The 19,828-nt window shown below is 46.9% G+C and overlaps 2 protein-coding genes across 8 annotated transcripts in view; both read right to left on the minus strand.

The window, feature by feature from the left end:
* Nucleotides 1-13,246, minus strand: part of MAD1L1 (mitotic arrest deficient 1 like 1) — a 502,922-nt gene extending 489,676 nt beyond the window's left edge. For 5 of the 7 annotated variants that reach the window (XM_039492582.1, XM_039492583.1, XM_039492584.1 and 2 more), the window contains exons 1-6: nt 13,152-13,246; nt 8,475-8,637; nt 5,790-5,930; nt 4,143-4,322; nt 2,563-2,687; nt 1,783-1,864 (exon numbers count right to left, since the gene is read on the minus strand). In XM_039492582.1, the coding sequence (XP_039348516.1) occupies nt 1,783-1,864; nt 2,563-2,687; nt 4,143-4,322; nt 5,790-5,930; nt 8,475-8,624 (678 nt within the window). In that variant the 5' untranslated portion in view covers nt 8,625-8,637; nt 13,152-13,246. The remainder of the gene's footprint in view (nt 1-1,782; nt 1,865-2,562; nt 2,688-4,142; nt 4,323-5,789; nt 5,931-8,474; nt 8,638-13,151) is intronic. The other 2 variants (XM_039492580.1, XM_039492581.1) reach the window with 2 other exon arrangements.
* A 2,045-nt stretch (nt 13,247-15,291) lies between these two features.
* On the minus strand, nt 15,292-19,817 carry MRM2 (mitochondrial rRNA methyltransferase 2). Its single transcript, XM_039492879.1, has 3 exons — nt 19,669-19,817; nt 18,486-18,775; nt 15,292-16,081 (listed from the first exon to the last, which is right to left on the minus strand). Exons 1-3 carry the CDS (start codon nt 19,674-19,676, stop codon nt 15,639-15,641), a joined length of 741 nt encoding a protein of 246 aa, XP_039348813.1. The 5' UTR covers nt 19,677-19,817; the 3' UTR covers nt 15,292-15,638.
* Nucleotides 19,818-19,828: the final 11 nt, after the last annotated feature.

A 19,828-nucleotide genomic window follows, 5' to 3' on the forward strand; every position in this document is an offset into this window, starting at 1 on the left:
TATATAAGAAATTAGTACTCTGATGGACTTATTAGGAGTGGACAGAACATACACACACAATGGAGACAGAGGGCAACAAGCAGTCCACACCTCCTTCATGTTGGTATAACTCTACACATTGTTTTTTCCAACAAACTAAGAGTTTATTTAGAGCAGTACTGCAGTTTGTCGTCCTCCACACTTCCCCCAACAAGTCCATCTGCAATCAAAAGTGTTGCAGCTAACTGTACTTTATATGCATATTAAAAAAGGATACCCTGACTCCAGTGGAAAGATTTCCCCAGGAACAGGGGTTGCGCTCAGACTTGCAAGGCTCACTGTTTGCCCTGAAAAAGCAAACATGTCTAAAAGTATTGTGCCAGAGCCCTGAGTGACCAGACAAGACCAGGCTGAGCTGGCATCCAAATAATCTGCTACATAAGGATGCAAGGATGCAAAGCAGTTATCTACACAGAAGGGATCTGTACAGCTTCTGACCAGTTGGACTCTCTGATACAGAAAAGACAAAGAGTGTTACACAGTAACTCCTCGCTTAACGTTGTATTTATGTTCCTGAAAAATGCTACTTTAAGTGAAACCATGTTAAGCTCATCCAATTTCCCCATAAGAATTAATGTAAGGGGGGGGGGGGGTTAGGTTCCAGGAAAAAAAATTTCACCAGACAAAAGATTATATTTTTATTTTTATATATATATGTACACACACACACACACACACACACACAGTATACGTTTTAAACAACAATTTAATATTGTACACAACAATGATGACTGTGAAGCTTGGTTGAGGTGGTGGTAGTGGAGTCAGAGGGTGGGATATTTCCCAGGGAATGTCTTACTGCTAATGATGAACTAGCACTCGGCTGAGACATCAAGGGTTAACACATTGTTAATGTAGCCTCACACTCTACAAGGCCGCATGAATGGAGGTAGGAGAGACAGCATGGCAGAGAGAGACAGAGATACACACACACACCATGTGTGAGAGAAAGAGACATGTATTGCCCCTTTAAGTACGCTGACCCCACTCTAAGTACATTGCCTTTTTAAGTAGATCAGCAAGTTGAGACAGCAGCTGCTGCCAGCAAGCTTTCTCCATCCTGAGCCCTGTCCTGCACCCCCCGCTCTGTGGAGACAGGGTACAGAAGCAGGTGGGGCAGGAGCGGAGGGAGAGGGACACCCTGACATTAGCACCCCTCTTCCCCCTGCTCTGCACAGCAAGCAGGAAGGTTTCCAGAAGCAGCTCCAAGGCAGAGGGCAGGAGCAGCACAGGGCAGTGGGGGGAGGGACAGCTGAACTGCCAGGCAATTGATAGCCTGCGGGGCGGCTGCCACACAGAGAACTTAGGGGAGCTGATGGGGGGATGCCGGTCCACCCTGGTTCCCAACCTCCACCAGCTAGCTCCAACATGCTGCTCTTTCTGCAAGCAGCGGACAAAGCAGGCGGTTGCCAAATAACCTACAATACTATAAGGGAGCATTGCGCAACTTTAAACGAGCATGTTCTCTAATTGACCAGCGACGTAACAAAACAACATTAACCAGGACGACGTTAAGTGAGGAATTATTGTATAAGTGCTGAATATTATAGACTGTGTAATCCACCCTTCTAATTTCTGTGCCTTGAAATCTGAATTTAGGCAAGTTCAGCTCTACGCCACCTAACAGGCAAGCCATTTATATGACAGAGTGGCTCTCAGTTACTGCAAGGGTAACTCTTTCAGATACTTTTCCTATGTAAAAATGAAAAGCAGACACTCCGCGTGGGTCTCACACACTCTCACCTTAATTTTCTGCTCGTGTTCTGCCAACACAGACTGGCTTGCTTGCAGCAACTGGATTTGCTGGTTGGCCTCCTGACATTTTCTGTTTTAAGCAGACATAGGAGATTCATTTACATACAAGAATAACTTGAGGGGAACAATCTATTATAGATATAGAAGTATATTAGAGGCACACCCTTATTCAAGCATCATTTACCACCAAGACCAAAAGCAAGAACTGCCCCCCAGGACCTCTCTTTAAGGTTCTGGGGCAACTGAGATATTCAGTGTGGAGACAGATTACCTCTATTTAGATAAGCAGAAATATTCATTCTTATAAAAAAAAACCTGATTCCATATATCCGTAGAGATCCTCACGATCAAGTTACCCCATGCCCACACCAACAAATACATGATTACATTACATAATAGAAAAAGTCATTTAAACCTTGGTCCTAAAAAGAAGTGTTGGTAGATGGAGCTGAAAGAGGAGGCTGCACCAGGCAGACACACACCTCATCAGATCTTCTAATCACCCCTCAACTACACATAGTACAAAATCAAGTATTAACATGAATATGAAAAGTAAGGGAGGTTTTAAGCTTGGATTTTTTTTTAACTAAGGTAGAATTAAATTGCTGCTCAGTGCTAGTTTCCGGCAAATTTTATAACCTACACATCCAGATCAAAAAAGCCCTTTGAACAGCAAAAATAAAAAGCTGTTGAACGTTTTCTGAATGACAGCAGCTGCATAAGACTGAAGGTTTGTTTTTTCCTGGCAGTTGTTGATCCCCTACTCACTTGTGTTGCACATCCAGCTGTTCCATCAGCTCCTGCTTCTGAGATTCCTGACTTGTCATTTGCATCTCCTGATTCATTAAACTCCACTGCAACTCAGATATTTTCCCCTTCAATCCGCTGATCATCTGGATTCACAGAAAGAAGGGGAAGAATAAACAACACACAAATAGACCAATGGACCTCCAGGCTGAACATTATGGAATGCAAACTGCTGAGATCAAACTGACTAATGTGAAACACTGAATCTAGAAATAATTCACAATAAGACCTGCAAACCCACCTCAGAACAAAGTCAAAGAAAATTCTTTGCTCTCTTTCATCTGCCACCCAAATTGACATTCCATTATTCATTAAGTGTATGACCTCAAACTGGTATGCAAAAAACAAACCTCAAAGCCAGAATCTGTGCTCACAAGAGGATCTGTCTTACTGTTGACAATTATCCCACCATCACACCTCAGCCACATGCTCCTAAGCATTGGGTTTCAAAATAGAGACCCAAACATCTTCAACCAGCCAAGTAACAGCAGAGACAAGTCCTCAGTAGAGGTCTAGCTACCATGGTGATTGGCACAAGGAACAGATATGGCTAAGAGAGTACTCACAGCAGCATTTGCCATTACTCCTTTACTAAGCTACTAGGCTCAGCTCTTACTCTCTCAGACTCACTCAAAATACACACACAGAGGGACAAACATCAGTACTGCCAAGTCTGAAATAAATTAGTTGACTGACGAACCTTATATAGCAAATATAGACAGCAAAGCAGAGGAAGGAACTTCACAAAGTTGAAAAATAAGCCACATTGGCTCGAATAACCATTATTCACCTGACCCTCATACCTCACTCCCACCTTTAGCATTCTGAAACATATCGGATCGCACCCAAAATGTGTTAGATGCATTAAAGAGACAAGATCCCTGACCCAAATTTGAGGGATGTGGGGATAAAAGTGGCATAGAAATAGGTCAGTTGCAGGGGACTGCAAATTATTGGTTTAGTTTTTCTTCCAACCTCTAACAGTGTCTTCCTACTTTTATTGCCACAAATTCCAATTGGCAAGTTAAATCTACTCATTTGAACCCCTCCTCATGGTCCCTAAATCCCTAAATTGTGGGTGCTTAGCTAACAAATGCCAGTAAAGGAAGTTGCCATTTAAGACATATTTGGAAAATGTCCCCTCTCTTGGTAGTTTGGTCCAAACTAAATCTCAGCTCCTCCAACTCTCCTGCTCGTTTCCTTCACTCCCTCTCATGTTAGCACTCCCTTCATTGCTTTCCTGCCCTCTTCACTTCATGACTTCTATCCTGATTTCCCCCATGCCCAGAACGCTCTCCATGTCCTTGCCCTGCAACTGTCTTTCTCCTCCAAATCCACCTCTCCAAGCAATGTCGTCTCATAATCCCCATATTCACTGTTATCCCATTTCCTGTCCTGTTTAGACTGTAAGCTCTTTGGAGTAGGGGACAAATTTCATCTGTGTTTGTTTCAATTGTAACAAGAGTGGATTGCTCCGATCCCAGGTGACCCTCAAAGTCACCTAGAGCACTGGGTGAAATAAGAAATTGCTATGCTCTTACTTCATTAGCTTCGGCCAGTTTGCTCTCCTTCTCCTGCAGCTTCTTGCTCACAGTCTCCATGCTCTTCTTATAGGATTTATTCATCTCCATTTGTTCCTTCAGCTTAGCCTCAGCCTCCACTTCCTTTTCCTGATAGTGCTTTATACGCGTGAGGAGCTCCTGGTTACGGTCAGCCTCTCGCTAGGGAAGGGAAAATGTAAAGGGACTTCATAAAGAAGAAAGAACCACAACGGTGAAGACATTGTCCTTTCCTCTTTGCCCCCTTCCTCACTATAGTCCCACAGGCAACCCCACCAACCAATGCGTTTCAGAGCCAAACTCTTTAACCCCCCTCACTAGCAAAGCTTCTCAATGACAGGGGAATGAAACTCAGGGTAATGAAGCCAGAAAATTACTAGACAAATTCCAAGCACTTCTTGAACTGACGTTTGGACGTTAGCACACAGAGTTGGCTTCCTGGTTTGCACAGCATAATTTACATAGGCTCAAACATGAAAACCCTGGATACATCAATTACCATTGCACAACAAGTTTATTTCACTGAGCCTGGGACCTTAATATCTGGAGTAACAAGACAAGTTTCTCTGTCAAATTTCTATTTGCATTAGAGCATTTTAAGTCTAAAATACTTTAAACTTAAATAAGTCAACTTTAAACATACAGTATAAACAACCAGTGCAACAAAACCACCAACGTATGGGGGCAGATTTAGGGGTTTTTTTCAGCTAGATTTATTTATTTTATTGGCACTCTGACAGCATTTCACATGCCATTTCAAGTTCATTTCTAACTCAAATTGATTAGCACTTATTGAAAATTGTAAAGCAAATTGCTCTGCTAATCAAAGCAAATCGGGCCACAGATTTACATACTAAGCAAGGATTATGCAAAGCAATGCAAGGTTCCTAAAATCTTTATCCACGTGACTCATGAAGCACCAAATTTGAGCAGGGTAATTACCACACTGCTGGATTAGTGATGCTCCCTTTTTGTACCAGTATTTTAAGGGTTTCTGTGACTGACTCAGCTCGATTCAGGTTTGAACTGTTCTTGGCTTAATTGCAAGATCACCTGACTTGAGGCAGAACCAGGAATTTACTCAGTGACCCACAGCTACAGAGTAAATCTGTCTCCCAGTATCCTTATAATATTTTGCTGGATTGATTTTTTTTTTTTTTAAGCAGCTGAACTTTGGAGAGACGCTAAGAGCTTTATAGGATGACAAAGCCCACAAACTCTGCTGCTTATTTGAGCAACAGAGCTAAGCAAACACATCTGGGCATACAACCAGAAGGCAACGAAGCTAATAGTCGCTGACTAGAGCTCAGCGTCTTATCAGTGCAGCTTCTCTTGTATGGCAGTTGCATGACTGGTGTTGCTTTCATTACAGTCAAACATACCAAATGTTTGCAATTGTGCCAAATGAAGTTTAAACGCTTCTGGAAGAAACAAGGTTTAATGCAGCAGCCCTGAATCTCCTTTTGTTTTATACTGATGAGCAACAGAGTGCTAAATAAATGCATTTATAGACTATCATGTGGCCAGATCAGTATCAGACTATTTGTCAACCATGCAACAAAGTTTTAATGATCTCAAGATGCTCTGACTGGAGCCTTGGCTGTCAGATAACATGAATACCACACCTACCTCATAGCTCCTAGCATTAGTATTAGCTGCCTTCTCCAGCTCAATGCGAGCTCTTTTGTGGCTCAGCTCCATCTGCATCTTCTCCCGTTCCACTTGCAGGAGCTGAGATTTGGAACGGATTTGCCCAGCTTCTTCCTCCATCTGATCAGTTTCCATGTGAAGAGAGACATAAAAACACACAATCAGCAGAAAAGCAATAATATTTTGTCTTTCTACAATGCCCTCCAGCTTTGGCTTTCAAATTACTTTACAAACCTGGATATATTTAGCCCATCATGTCCTATATGGGGTAGATAAGTATCATCATACCCATTTAGCAGATGGGGAAACTGAGGACCAAGAGTTAAGTGACATGCCCAAGATCACACAGTGACTCAGTGATAGCTAAAAATGGGAGTATGGGTGAATTTTGGGATCTTGACTCCAAATTTCCCACACCAATCATTACAGAAGCTCCCTTCTACAATACACTTACCACACACAAAACTAAAAAGACTCCTATTACAGATTTCTTTGGCCTTCTCAAAGAAGAAACAGGAGCTAGTCAAGGGTCAGGGATCAGGCCCCATACTTACATGTGTGAAACTAAGTGCTAAGCAAAGTAGCAGGTTTTTCCCACTGCAATTAGACATACAAGGTACAACCTAATTGTTATTTACATGAATGCATTTTTTCTGTAAAACTACTGCCAGTACTCCTGTGCAATCTAGGAGCACTGAAGGAATCAACAGAGCACTTTGAACATGGAGGAAATATTCATGTTTCATAAAGACAATCAGAATCCCAGACCTCAACACACATTCACTGAAGACTCCACAACCAGCGATATGTCACACACAAAAAAAGAGTAAGGAGATTAAAATATTATAGTCAGAACTTTAAATGCAATGGAAATTAAAATAAACATGACAAAGCCTTATTTTACATTCAGAAACATAACTAGAGATCCAAAACAAAGCTACAGAACACAAGAACTTTAAGGGAGATTTGTCTAAGCTATCTTAGGTATTGCTGAAATGCCATCACCATATGTGACGTTATGACTGTGATACAATATCTCATTGAAAGATGGCAGGGCCAGAAAGAGTTAATTAACTCACCTCACCGACTGACCTAACCCAGGGGTGAACCTCAAGGACGGGTTAGGAAGATATGTAAATGACTAGAGCTTTGAAATGCAAGCCTGCATTGTTAGAGGTAGAAGGGGAGATGTTTGCTCAGGGCTTGGGATGTCAGCAAACAAGTCTTGTCTATTGCTATAGTTTTAATTCAAAGATCAAAAAAAGGAATATTAACATTTATAATGATACTTGAGTAAAATAGTATTATTGTCTCTGTGTCTCTTTGAAGGTTGTGCTAACCTGTATCTGAACTGTTTAATGGGTAAATTACTCTGTGCTAATTGCCAGGATGTTTGGGAGAAGGAGTTGAGCCTATTGTTTTCTCAGGCTGAAAGGCTGCTGGAAATGTATAAGAAGCCTGGGACACGATCCTTCTTCATCTCAGATCTGCTTTGGGTTTCAAGAGGGGGAGACCTTAAGCCACAAGGATTGAGATCCCCAGTCATTGACTGGAGCCACCCTGGATATGGAACTTGGACTATAACCTCTGGACTATTTCTAAAAGGACTTTTGGCAACTACAAGCTCATCTCTGCTGTGTATCTGAACCTCAAGAATTGAATTCAAGTCTGTCTGTAGATTAATCTTTTAACCAACACTCTCTATCTTTTCTTTTTAATAAATTTTAGCTTAGTTAATAAGAATTGGCTGTAGCGTGTATTTTGGGTAAGATCTAAGTTATAATTGGACCTGGGTATGTGGCTGATCCTTTGGGATTGGAAGAACCTTTTCTTTTATATGATGAAGTAAGATTCTTAGGAATCATCATCATATCTGACAGGTGTGTCTGGACGGAGGCCTGAGGCTGGGCACTTTAAGGGAACTGCGTGGTTTGGACTTCTAAGTGACCAGTGAGGTGCTGTAGAAGCTGTTTTGTGCTGGTTGGTAAATCTAAGTATTGGAATAACCACCAGCATCTGGGGTTTGTCTGCCCCGTTTGGTTTGCAGTTCACCCTGATTGAGTGACCTCAGCTGGCTCCCACGGGCAGCACCGTCACACCATAGTATCCATGAAGACTGGTTTAGTAAATTAGACATTTATGCTTCCAGGGCTACAATTCTGGCCCAGATAAAGGGCCTCAATGGAACGAATTTGGTGATCTCAATTCAGTCCTCAGAGTCAATATCATAAACACACCACAGATAGTTTAGCCCAGCTGACAGTACGTTTTCAAGAGAGAGCTATCCAAGCCAGGAAAAACTGTCCAACCCTGCAAGCAAGCCATCAGTTAAGCTCAATTGTGGGGCAGGATGAAGGGAAATCACAATACAGATGCCTGAGTTGGCCTACAGATAACTTAATGGGGAAGAATTTAAGGGAGCCCCTTAATTAATCAGGACAAAGAGTCAGGCCCATAACTCACTTTAAAAAAAAAATTAAAGGAATTAAGAGTTTTATTTTGGGTGCAAATTATCTCCATCATTGACAATGTAGGGATAGCAATGTAAGAAGGGACAGCCCCCATCGCCTAACTAAAAAAACATTTCCATGTGCAAGACCAAACGAAATCTAAACTCTTGACTGTAGTGACACTTCAGCTGTCAGTGAGCCAGGGATGTCTCACCTGCACCCTCTGCTGGTACTGCATATGCAAGGTACTTTGAAATGATCCTGGTGTGGCTGGCCCAGATGCCCCCTCCACACGCTGTGAAATGAACTTATTGAAAGATCTCAGGGTGGAGAACACAGTTGTATTATCCTCCAGGTTCTCCATTGTGAGCTCTCTGCTGTAAACACAAACACACAAAGCCAAAAGTGAAACATCCAGGGCAGCTTACAATCCGATTCACTGCTGTACCTCAGGGAAGGCATACCCGCTTTCTTCAAGTCACTCTAGAGCAGCAGTTTCTCAAATGCGGCCACCAGGGCCATATGCAGCCACCAGTGGATTTTTTTTCAGCCACAACAGCCTCCAAAGCAGGGGCGGGGGGAGCAGATTGTGGGGGCAAAGCAGCAGTTCCTCCCTGCAGCGGGGACTGGTACTCTGCACAGCACAGCCTCCTCAGGGGCCCCAGGCAGTGCCTCTGGAGACACGGTGTGCGCAGTGCTGGAGGCAGCTCTTGTCAGAGGAGGCGGTTGCAGCTTTCAGTTGCTGGAATGCTCCCCCAGGCAGCTCCTTCATTCCTTCCCAGTCAGGCATGGGGAACCAGGGACTCTACAGGCAGCTGTTGAATTCCTGACCCACCTGGGGTGGGGGTGAGGCTCTCACTGAAGGGCCACGGGAGGCAGGGACAGAGACAGGTTTCTCTGAGCAGCCACCAGCAAGAGTTGGTGGCCACACTCTGAGGCCACCAACAAATTTGTTGTGAAAACCCCTGCTCTGGAGTCCACGTTCTTCCCATATACATAGGGCCCTATCAAATTCATGGCCATGAAAAACAAGTCACAGACCATGAAATCTGGCTATTGTAGGGGGGTCGTAGTATTGCCATTCTTACTTTTGCACTGTCTTCAGAGCAGTGGCTGCCAGCTGGGCATCCAGCTCTAAAGGCAGAGCTGCCACTAGCAGCAACTCAGAAGTGAGGGTAGCATGGTATGGGGGGGCATCACTTTTTGGGATGACAGAGACAGCCTTAGGGGTGGATGACGTGGGCCAGGGAGGCAATGGTCATAAGAACATAAGAAAGGCCGTACCGGGTCAGACCAAAGGTCCATCTAGTCCAGTATCTGTCTACCGACAGTGGCCAATGCCAGGTGCCCCTGAGGGAGTGAACCTAACAGGCAATGATCAAGTGATCTCTCTCCTGCCATCCATCTCCATCCTCTGACGAACAGAGGCTAGGGACACCATTCTTACCCATCCTGACTAATAGCCATTTATGGACTTAGCCACCATGTATTTATCCAGTCCCCTTTTAAACATTGTTATAGTCCTAGCCTTCACAACCTCCTCAGGTAAGGAGTTCCACAAGTTGACTGTGCGCTGCGTGAAGAAGAACTTCCTTTTATTTGTTTTAAACCTGCTGCCCATTAATTTAATTTGGTGACCCCTAGTTCTTGTATTATGGGAATAAGTAAATAACTTCTCCTTATCCACTTTCTCAACATTACTCATGATTTTATATACCTCTATCATATCCCCACTTAGTCTTCTCTTTTCCAAGCTGAAGAGTCCTAGCCTCTTTAATCTTTCCTCATATGGGACCCTCTCTAAACCCCTAATCATTTTAGTTGCCCTTTTCTGAACCTTTTCTAGTGTTAGAATATCTTTTTTGAGGTGAGGAGACCACATCTGTACACAGTATTCAAGATGTGGGCGTACCATGGATTTATATAAGGGCAATAATATATTCTCAGTCTTATTTTCTATCCCCTTTTTAATGATTCCTAACATCCTGTTTGCTTTTTTGACCGCCTCTGCACACTGCGTGGACATCTTCAGAGAACTATCCACGATGACTCCAAGATCTTTTTCCTGACTCGTGGTAGCTAAATTAGCCCCCATCATGTTGTATGTATAGTTGGGGTTATTTTTTCCAACGTGCATTACTTTACATTTATCCACATTAAATTTCATTTGCCATTTTGTTGCCCAATCACTTAGTTTTGTGAGATCTTTTTGAAGTTCTTCACAATCTGCTTTGGTCTTAACTATCTTGAGCAGTTTAGTATCATCTGCAAACTTCGCCACCTCACTGTTTACCCCTTTCTCCAGATCATTTATGAATAAATTGAATAGGATTGGTCCGAGGACTGACCCTTGGGGAACACCACTAGTTACCCCTCTCCATTCTGAGAATTTACCATTAATTCCTACCCTTTGTTCCCTGTCCTTTAACCAGTTCTCAATCCATGAAAGGACCTTCCCTTTTATCCCATGACAGCTTAATTTATGTAAGAGCCTTTGGTGAAGGACCTTGTCAAAGGCTTTCTGGAAATCTAAGTACACTATGTCCACCGGATCCCCCTTGTCCACATGTTTGTTGACCCCTTCAAAGAACTCTAATAGATTAGTAAGACATTGATTTCCCTTTACAGAAACCATGTTGACTATTGCTCAACAGTTTATGTTTTTCTACGTGTCTGACAATTTTATTCTTTACTATTGTTTCAACTAATTTGCCCGGTACCGACGTTAGACTTACCAGTCTGTAATTGCCGGGATCACCCCTAGAGCCCTTTTTAAATATTGGCGTTACATTAGCTAACTTCCAGTCATTGGGTACTGAAGCCGATTTAAAGGACAGGTTACAAACCTTAGTTAATAGTTCCGCAACTTCACATTTGAGTTCTTTCAGAACTCTTGGGTGAATGCCATCTGGTCCCGGTGACTTGTTAATGTTGAATTTATCAATTAATTCCAAAACCTCCTCTAGTGACACTTCAATCTGTGACAGTTCCTCAGATTTGTCACCTACAAAAGCCAGCTCAGGTTTGGGAATCTCCCTAACATCCTCAGCCGTGAAGACTGAAGCAAAGAATCCATTTAGTTCCTCCGCAATGACTTTATCATCTTTAAGCGCTCCTTTTGTATTTTGATCATCAAGGAGCCCCACTGGTTGTTTAGCAGGCTTCCTGCTTCTGATGTACTTAAAAAACATTTTGTTATTACCTTTAGAGTTTTTGGCTAGCTGTTCTTCAAACTCCTCTTTGGCTTTTCTTATTACACTCTTGCACTTAAGTTGGCAGTGTTTGTGCTCCTTTCTATTTGCCTCACTAGGATTTGGGGGTCACCCACCCACAGCCAACCCAAGGGCCCTTTAACACCCAAGCACTTGGGAGGAGCAGGGCCTGGGGCACCCCGGCCAGGGGCTCCTACTTTGCTCCAGGCTCCAGCTGCTAGCCCCAGCCAGGCAGTGGAGGGATGGGACTTCCCCTTCCCCAGCACGGGCCACTCCCAAGGCCAGGTCAGACCCACCTCCAGTGGTGACACTGAAGGGTGGCAACATACCATGGCACCCTCATTTCTGCACTGCTGCTGGCAGTGGCGCTGCCTTCAGAGCTGGGCTCCCAGCCACCAGCTGCCACTCTCCAGCTGCCCATCTCTGCAGGCAGCGCCAGCAGCAGTGCAGAAGTAAGAGTGGCAATACCACAACTCCCCTACAATAGCCTTGTGATCCTTCCACAACCCCTTTTTGGGTCAGGACCCCCAGTTACACCCATTTGAAATTTCAGATTTAAATATCTGAAATTGTGAAATTTCAGATTTTAAAAATCCTCTGACGTGAAATTTACCAAAATAGACATTGAATTTGGTAGGGCCCTACACATACAACATGCAAAACCAAAACCACTGCTGCCCAAGGGGGTTCAGTGTCGGGGGGAGCGGGGCCCTGCGCTGCTGCCCAAGCGTGGGAGGGTCAGTGTCAAGGGGCAGGGCCCTATGCTGCTGCTGCCCCGGGGGTCCTTTTGGGGGCAGGGCTCTGTGCTGCTGCTGCCCCGGAAGAGTTCAGGGGGAGCTTCAGTGTCAGGGAGCAGGGCCCTGTGCTAATGCCCCAGGGGATGGGGTTCTGCAGGGGGGGGCCCTGTGCTGCTGCCCCGGGGGATGGGGTTCTGCTGGGGGGAGGGTGCTGTACTGATACCTCAGGGCATGGGGTTGTGCGGGGGAGGGGCCTGTGCTGCTGCCCCAGGGGATGGGGTTTGGGGGGAGCGGGGCCCTGTGCCGCTGCCCCGAGGGATGGGTCTCGGGGGGGCAGGCAGGGCCCTGTGCTGCTGCCCCAGGGGGATGGGATTGGGGGCGGGGGCAGGCAGGGCCCTTGCTGCTGCCCGGGCGAGGGGCGGGGAGGTCAGTGTCGGGGGTGGGAGGCCCTATGCTGCTGCCCGGCGGGGGTGTCAGTGTTGGGGGCGGGGCCCTGTGCTGCTACCCGGGGGCAGTGTCAGGGGCGGGGCCCTGTGCTGCTGCTGCCCGGTGCCGGGGAGGTCAGTGTCGGGGCGGGGCCCTGTGCCGCTGCCCGGTGGCGGCGGGGAGCCCTGTTCTGCTGCTGCCCGGGCGGGGGTGTCAGCGTCGGGGGTCAGGGCCTGTGCCGCTGTCGGGGTCAGTGTCGGGGTCAGGGGCCTGTGCCGCTGCCCGGTGTCGGGGTGTCAGTGTCGGGGCGGGGCCCTGTGCTGCTGCCCGGCGGAGGGGGGTCAGGGGCCTGTGCCGCTGTCGGGGGGGGGCTGGGCCCTGTGCCGCTGCCCGGTGTCGGGGGGGGCTGTGGGGAAGGAGGGCCCCGTGATGCCACGGAGCGGGAGGGAGCGGCCAGTCCAGCTACCGCCCTGGGGTCGAGGCCGGCGGGGCGCTGCGCGGGCCTCTCACGCTCACCCGCCGCAGCCGGCTCCGTCGCTCCTGCTTGGATCTCCCTCCTTGTCCTGCACCGAGATCTCACGAGAACTCGCGCCCAGCTCGCGCGAGACCAGCCCCGCCTCTTACCGTAATGCTCGGATTATACTTGTATCCTAGCTTTAGCGCCTCTGTTCTCCTCTTACCGTAATGCCGGGAGCACGCGTGCAATTCCTTATTCCCCAGCGCGGTAGAGTAAACCCCTGAGTGTCATGGCAACACTGTATATGGGAGACCTGCCACTTTCTTCCGGAGTGGAAGGATGATTTTGTGATTCAGACCCTGGACTAGGGTTCGGGAGAGCTGGGTTCCAGTCTCAGCTTTGCTGTGACCTTGCTCACTCTGTGCTTCAGTGTGATATTTCCTCTCTCTCCTCCTTGGGTACTTTAGACTGTATCAGCTATTCCTGGTAGGGACTGTCTCCCACTCTGTGTACGTACAGTGCCTACCACCCTGGGAGCTGGACTTCTTTTAGGGCCTCCCAGCTCAAGTGCAATACAAATGTTTAACAACAATGGTTATTCTAATAGGGGACACAAAGGGCATGAGGCCCCATTGCAGGTGACCATCCCTCCGCCAACTAGGCAGGAGGCACCATGCTACAGTTGTGCTGCCAGCATGCCACAGGGAGAGTGAGTATCCCACCTGGCCCACCCAGATCTTCACAACGCCTGACCACAGTGACAACAATGCCTGCATTCCATCCTTTGAACCATGCAGCTCTGCTATCAGATTGGACCGGACACCTGCAGAGAACCTTCCCCTGCCACTTCTTCACAGACAGAAGCATCAGGAGGGACTTCTAGGATCATACACCCCCACAGGCCCCACTTCCAGCCAGCCAGACCTGATCACATTCTGTCCTCTACTGAGCATGTTTTTTGCTTCCTTCCCAGAAGAGATGAAGAGCTTACAAAATGAGCAAAATAAATGAGTAACCTGGACAAAAAACATTAGTAGCAATATAACTGTGCATGCACTGGATTTGGAATCACATCAGTGACAAGCATTAGTGCTGTCAGGAGTAGAAGAATATGCCCAAAGTGCACTGTTGGCACTGGAAGAGGCCTGAAGGAATGAAGAGTTGTGTCCTTTTTTAAGATCCTGTTGCCGTCCCTCTGCAAGTAGATAAAAATTAATGAATTCTCACTCCCACTTTCCTTCCTCACTCTTTTTTGGTATGCAATTGCACCTTTGCCACCTCTGCCTAGAAATGATGGCTACAAGGCTGAGAAACTCAGCAATTCACATCCCAGTCTCCCCTCTCCAGCAGTAGCCCTAAGGATGCCCACTGTTAGCTTCAGCCATTCATGCCCATCCCACTCTCAAGGGAGGGTGCAGTTTAATCAAACCAAGTGTTTAAACAGAAATCCAAAATAAATCACAGTAACTAAAATGTGAACTTTGTAAACCTCCTTACACTGCTAAACTGGGATTCCCACCTATGCTTCCACCATGCACACAAGTGACTCTGACCAGCTCTTTTCTGAGGCTGCATGAGAGAGCCTCCAGCACTTTGCTTTCTATGCCTCTGGGGCTCAGCAGGCTAGAGCTGTATTTGCAGGGAAAATCCTGCTCAGCCCAGGGCTAGAGCATGCCAAGTGAAGACAAACTCTTTAGGGAATTTAGCTACTAAGCTCTAACAGGACTCGATTTGAGCACATGTAAAAACTGATTTTTCAGAGGCTTGTAAGCTGGTTACATGTGGTTGGATTGTCATGGGGACAACAAAAGGCACAGCCATGACAAAAAGGCCACTCCTCTTCCAAGCTTCAAGACCCTGCTCCAAAGCCTGGGCACAACAGACCTTCTCAAAAAAATAAATCACCTGAAGTTTTTAATACAGGTAAAACATGCATTTTTCCTAGCCTCTTTCTTAGAAACAGCTTAACCATTTTGGCTGAAGTTTTCCAGAAAACAGCTGACATGAAAATTTTCAGCCCATGTGGTTATTTGGCAAAGAGTGCACTAATACATTGCACTAACTTTTATGAAAAATGCAGAGGAAGTAAAACTGACTCATAGTTCCCTTCTCTTCACTCTCGGATTGACAACTGCCTTACATTTTGTCCAAAGCATGACTACAGTCACAGAGTAGCAATTTGGAATAAACATACACATGTAAACAAATCTGTAACTAGTGTTTTATTTGTATTTCCATCCTCCACAGGCAGGTTTTATATAATTTCCAAGAGCTTTCTTCCCAGGTGAGGAGTTAGACTGGATGTTCTTACTTGCCTAATTAGATTATAAACTCAGTGGGGCAACAACCTTGTTTTATTTTGTATCTATAAACCATGATGGACACCTATGGTGTTACATAAATGACAGATTTCACCAAATTAGGCTTAAAAATAAAGCAATTCAATTTCAGAGTCTCAGTGCTGTGATTTTTTTTTTAAAGTACGCTTCAGATCAACGTATCCAGTCAGTGACTGACAACCACTGCAATAAGGGCAGACACAATCATCAGTGTCTCTGATGTTTCACTCCATCGTTGTACAGTTTTGCCAAGTAATAGATCTCTGCTGACTCTTTCCGGCTGGCCTGAGGCTTTATAGTTCTCACATCTTGGAAGTGCTCCATTAGTCTGTTTTGGAGCAGATGGGTGTCCCGTCCATCCCAGAATTTACAGAGGATGGTTCCCCTTGGCCGCAAGATACTTTGGGACAGATCCAAAAGGGTCAAGCACAAGTTAATCAACTTCTGATGATCTAGCTCTCGGATCCCTGTGGCATTAGGTGCCATGTCACTCAAGATAACATCTGCCCTCTCTGTAGGAAGGAGCTCTTGGATCTTCTTAAGCGTGACTGGATCTGTAATATCAGCATTGGGAAGGAAGACTGCTCCTTCCAGGGGGGGAATATGAAGAAGGTCAACTCCAAGGACAAAACCAACAGGGGCATTAGGATCTAGGAAAGAAAGAGTTAATGCAAGAATGGAAGATGCAAGACACCTCCTTACCTCCAAATTAATCACTCTTATTACAAGAGCTGCTAACAATACAAAAGTCATATTCATGAGTTTCCTCAGAGTTCAATACACAAACCTATACCACACATTGACAAAGTGCCGTCTAGCCCTCCTATAACCAGGATGCTCATTTATGATGTTCATCTCACCCTAGTTATTTTTAGCAAATTTAAAAAAAGAAAAGCAAGCTTTCCTTTAATGATCGATATTCCAGAAAGCCTCTTCATCCATCTCTACCCAGTGTGTCAACAGTAAGACTGTGCCAGAGTCAGCCAATAACAATAGTAGTTTTCCCTGGTATACAGCACCTTACAAACATTAATGAATTAAAACACAACACCTCTAGGAGGTCAATGTTACCACCATGTTTACAGAACAGGAAATTAAGTTACACAGAAGCTAAGCTAAGCTTCTTGCCTAAGGTTACCCACTGGTCTCGGAGAAGTGGATTTACTACAGCGATGGAGCAACCTCTTCCATCACTGTAGTAAGTATCTACAGTGCAGCATGTTTCTAGCATAGACATATCCTAAGCTAGTGGCAGAGATGGGGACAGCCCCCCATTTCCCCTATGCCCAACCCTCTATAATACCCCATAGAGTAGCTCAATGTAAGAGCTTTAGCCACTTCTACAATAGATCATCTGTCTCCTGGGTTCTCATAACACATTTCTGGTGGCCTCACAGTGTGGCCACCAACTCTTGCTGGGGGCCGCTCTGACAGTTTTTCCTAAAATATTTAATTAACTTTGGGGGAAAAAAAATAAATACACCTCTACCCCGATATAACACAACCCAATATAACACAAATTCGGATATAACGCGGTAAAGTAGTGCTCCGGGGAGGCAGGGCTGCGCACTCCGGCGGATCAAAGCAGGTTCGCTAAAACGCAGTTTCACCTATAACGCAGTAAGATTTTTTGGCTCACGAGGACAGTGTTATATCGAGGTAGAGGTGTATGCACATATATGCATTGGCGCCAACTCTGTCCACAGAAGAAAATTGGCAGATGATTAGCACCAACCGGCAGCCAAGCTCCCCCACACTGCTTCCCGCCCACCTGCAGGCAGCCCCACTGATCAACTCCTCCCCCTCCCTCCCAGCACCTCCCGGCCCGCCACAATCAGCTGTTCCACGGCATGCAGGAAGCACTGGGAAGGAGGAGAGGAGCAGGGATGGGGCATGCTCGGGGGGGGGCAGAAAAAGATAGGGCAGTGGCAGAGCAGAGGTGGGACAGGGATGAGGCCTTGGGGTAAGGGGTGGAGTGGGGGCCGGGCTGGGGGCAGAGCAGAGGCAGGAAGGGGCGAGACAGGGCCTTCAGGTGGAGCTGAGTCTGGAACTGGGGCAGAGCCAGGGCTTGGGAGAAGATGTGGAGTGAGGGCAGGCCTGGGGCAGAAGGGGGGTTGAGCACTCCCCAGGGTAAAGAGGAAATTGGTGTCTATGCATATACGTGTCCAAATCATTGTAATTTATTTTTATGTAGGATTTTTTTTTGCAAACTCAAGAATAAAAATAATGTACAGTTGTCTCTATTCTTTACTGGACCTAAACAGAACAGAAACACAAATAAGATGCTTTGCACATTCTTGTCTTTTTTCTTGTTGCTTCTTTTGCTTTTTTGTTTTGTTTTTTTATTAAAGACTTGCTAGATATTAAGTCTGTGAAAAGTGATATTAACAAACATACAAATATCACTTTTCACAGCAGACTTACTCAGCCACCCGGCAAGCCCTGGATGGGGTGGTGGGTTTGGAGGCAGAGGGGGCCAGGGCAGAGGGACACTACGGGAGGCAGACGGGGCCTGGGTGATGGGGGGTGAACTCAGGGCTAGAGCCCACCACCACCTGGCCGGGGAATGAAGCTCAAAGCCCCGTGGCTGGAGCCTGCCACCCACCACGCCAGGGCTGAAGCCTGACCCCACTGCCCCTGGGAAGGTGGGGAACTCACTAGGCGCCTGCTCCTCCAGCTTGTGTGTCTCCAGAGGGGAGCAGGGCCCAACCACTGCTGGCAGTCCCGGTGGAGGGGCCACTGCTCCCTCCTACCCCCATCACTGTCCAGGAGGCTGTGGCCGCAAGAAAAGCCTAGGTGGCCGCATTTGAGAAATGTTGGGTAGTCCCTAAAGATGGCCTCTCCACCCCATAGGAATTGCTCCTCTTTATGACCATCATGGTTACAAAAAGCCCCACATACTTAAAACTTTATACAGCTCTTAATGACTGTGCTGAATGTAAGCACACACCCACATTCAGCTAAATCTATTGGTAGCGCAGAAGACACTCCTCACAGACTGCAGGTTGAGTCAGCATTGTCTAGTTCTTATGGGTGCGAAGCATGTGCACTCACCAGTGCCCAAAGCATTAACTCGCTGTACAGCAACCTGACTCCAAGCTCCAGGAGCTGCCCCGCAGTCTATCACAGAGAGCCCTGGACGAAGAACCTTATGTTTGTCATCTATCTCCAGCAGTTTGAAAGCACTCCGGCAACGATAATTATGTTGTTTTGTTGCCCTCACAAATGGATCCTTAAGATGTCGCTCCAGCCAGCGGTGCTCTGCCCCCGTTTTGCTCTTTAGACGTCCTGCTGCAGTGTGGAACCATTGGCACTGAAGGGAAGTGCTCACCAACCTCTGATAACTATAAAAAAGAAAGGGAAGTTAATCTGTTTCTGCATAACCACTGTGCACTTGACAACCATATGTCTCTAAAGCAGTGGTCCCCAACCTTTTCGTCTGGCGGGCACCAGACGAAGGATCGTGGCGGGGGTCGAGCATCCGACAAAATGCCGCCGAAATTCGGTGGCATTTCGGCGGCGACGCCTCTCGATGATGTTGCTTGTCGTCACATTATTGTATCACATTATTCAGGGGCCATAACCCATTGTCACATGGTATGCAATGATAATGCAAAGGAATGTATCAGCTCAACATCACAGTGTCAGACTCATGCAGTAGAATTTTGTCCCCATAACACACTGATTTCCCCATTTGGGACAGTTGTTTTAGCATACAACAGTTAATCCTCTGCATCTCTACCAAAAATTTCTTTCCGTTCCAGAGATTTCAAACCAAGTTCACTGAGTGAGTTCAACAACTGCGCCCCACCTTTTTTCTCCCCAACTGTCCCTATTTCTAGATTTCAAATATGAACAAGTCTGAAGTTTTTCAAAAGTGGTACCCTGCCCTATCCGATGCGACAGGCCTTGGGGAAAGGCTGTTTGCGCGCACACAGCTCTTCCAGGCCCAAAAAGCGAGGAACAGAACAAGGGAGATGGAATGAGTCTTATTCTAGCACTGGGGAGTCACACCCCGCGCCCCGTAAAGCACCACGGGCAGGGAGCGCCCTGCGAGCCCTCAAACCCCTCTCTCCAGGGGCCGGTGCTGGGGCTAGTCACAAGTGTCTCTAGACCGGGCTGTCACTCGGTTCCGTTCCCTGCTCCCCGCTGTGCCGCCCGCCCGCGGGAAGAACAACCCGGGCTGAGCGCCCCGATCCCGGGCAGCAGCACCGGAGCCCCCCGCCGGGCCCCTCACCGGCTCATGGCTCCGGCCGGCAGCCAAGCGCCTCCGCAGCCCCGCGCCCGGCTCCCGCTGTCTCCTCCGAGGCCTCCCCGCCCAGAAACACGCTCTGCGCCGCGGGTTCCGGCTGGGCCCCGCGCGGGGTGGGTTGGGGTGGGGAGAAAGCGGCTTTCCG

This window comes from Mauremys reevesii, linkage group 10 (genome assembly GCF_016161935.1).
Source record: "Mauremys reevesii isolate NIE-2019 linkage group 10, ASM1616193v1, whole genome shotgun sequence".
Classification (NCBI taxonomy): domain Eukaryota; kingdom Metazoa; phylum Chordata; order Testudines; family Geoemydidae; genus Mauremys; species Mauremys reevesii.

Coding starts and splice junctions, on each gene's coding strand:
- MRM2 (XM_039492879.1), bottom strand. Junction 16,082..18,485: donor AGTTAATGCTTTGGGCACTG/GTGAGTGCACAT, acceptor TTTCTTTCCTAG/ATCCTAATGCCCCTGTTGGT.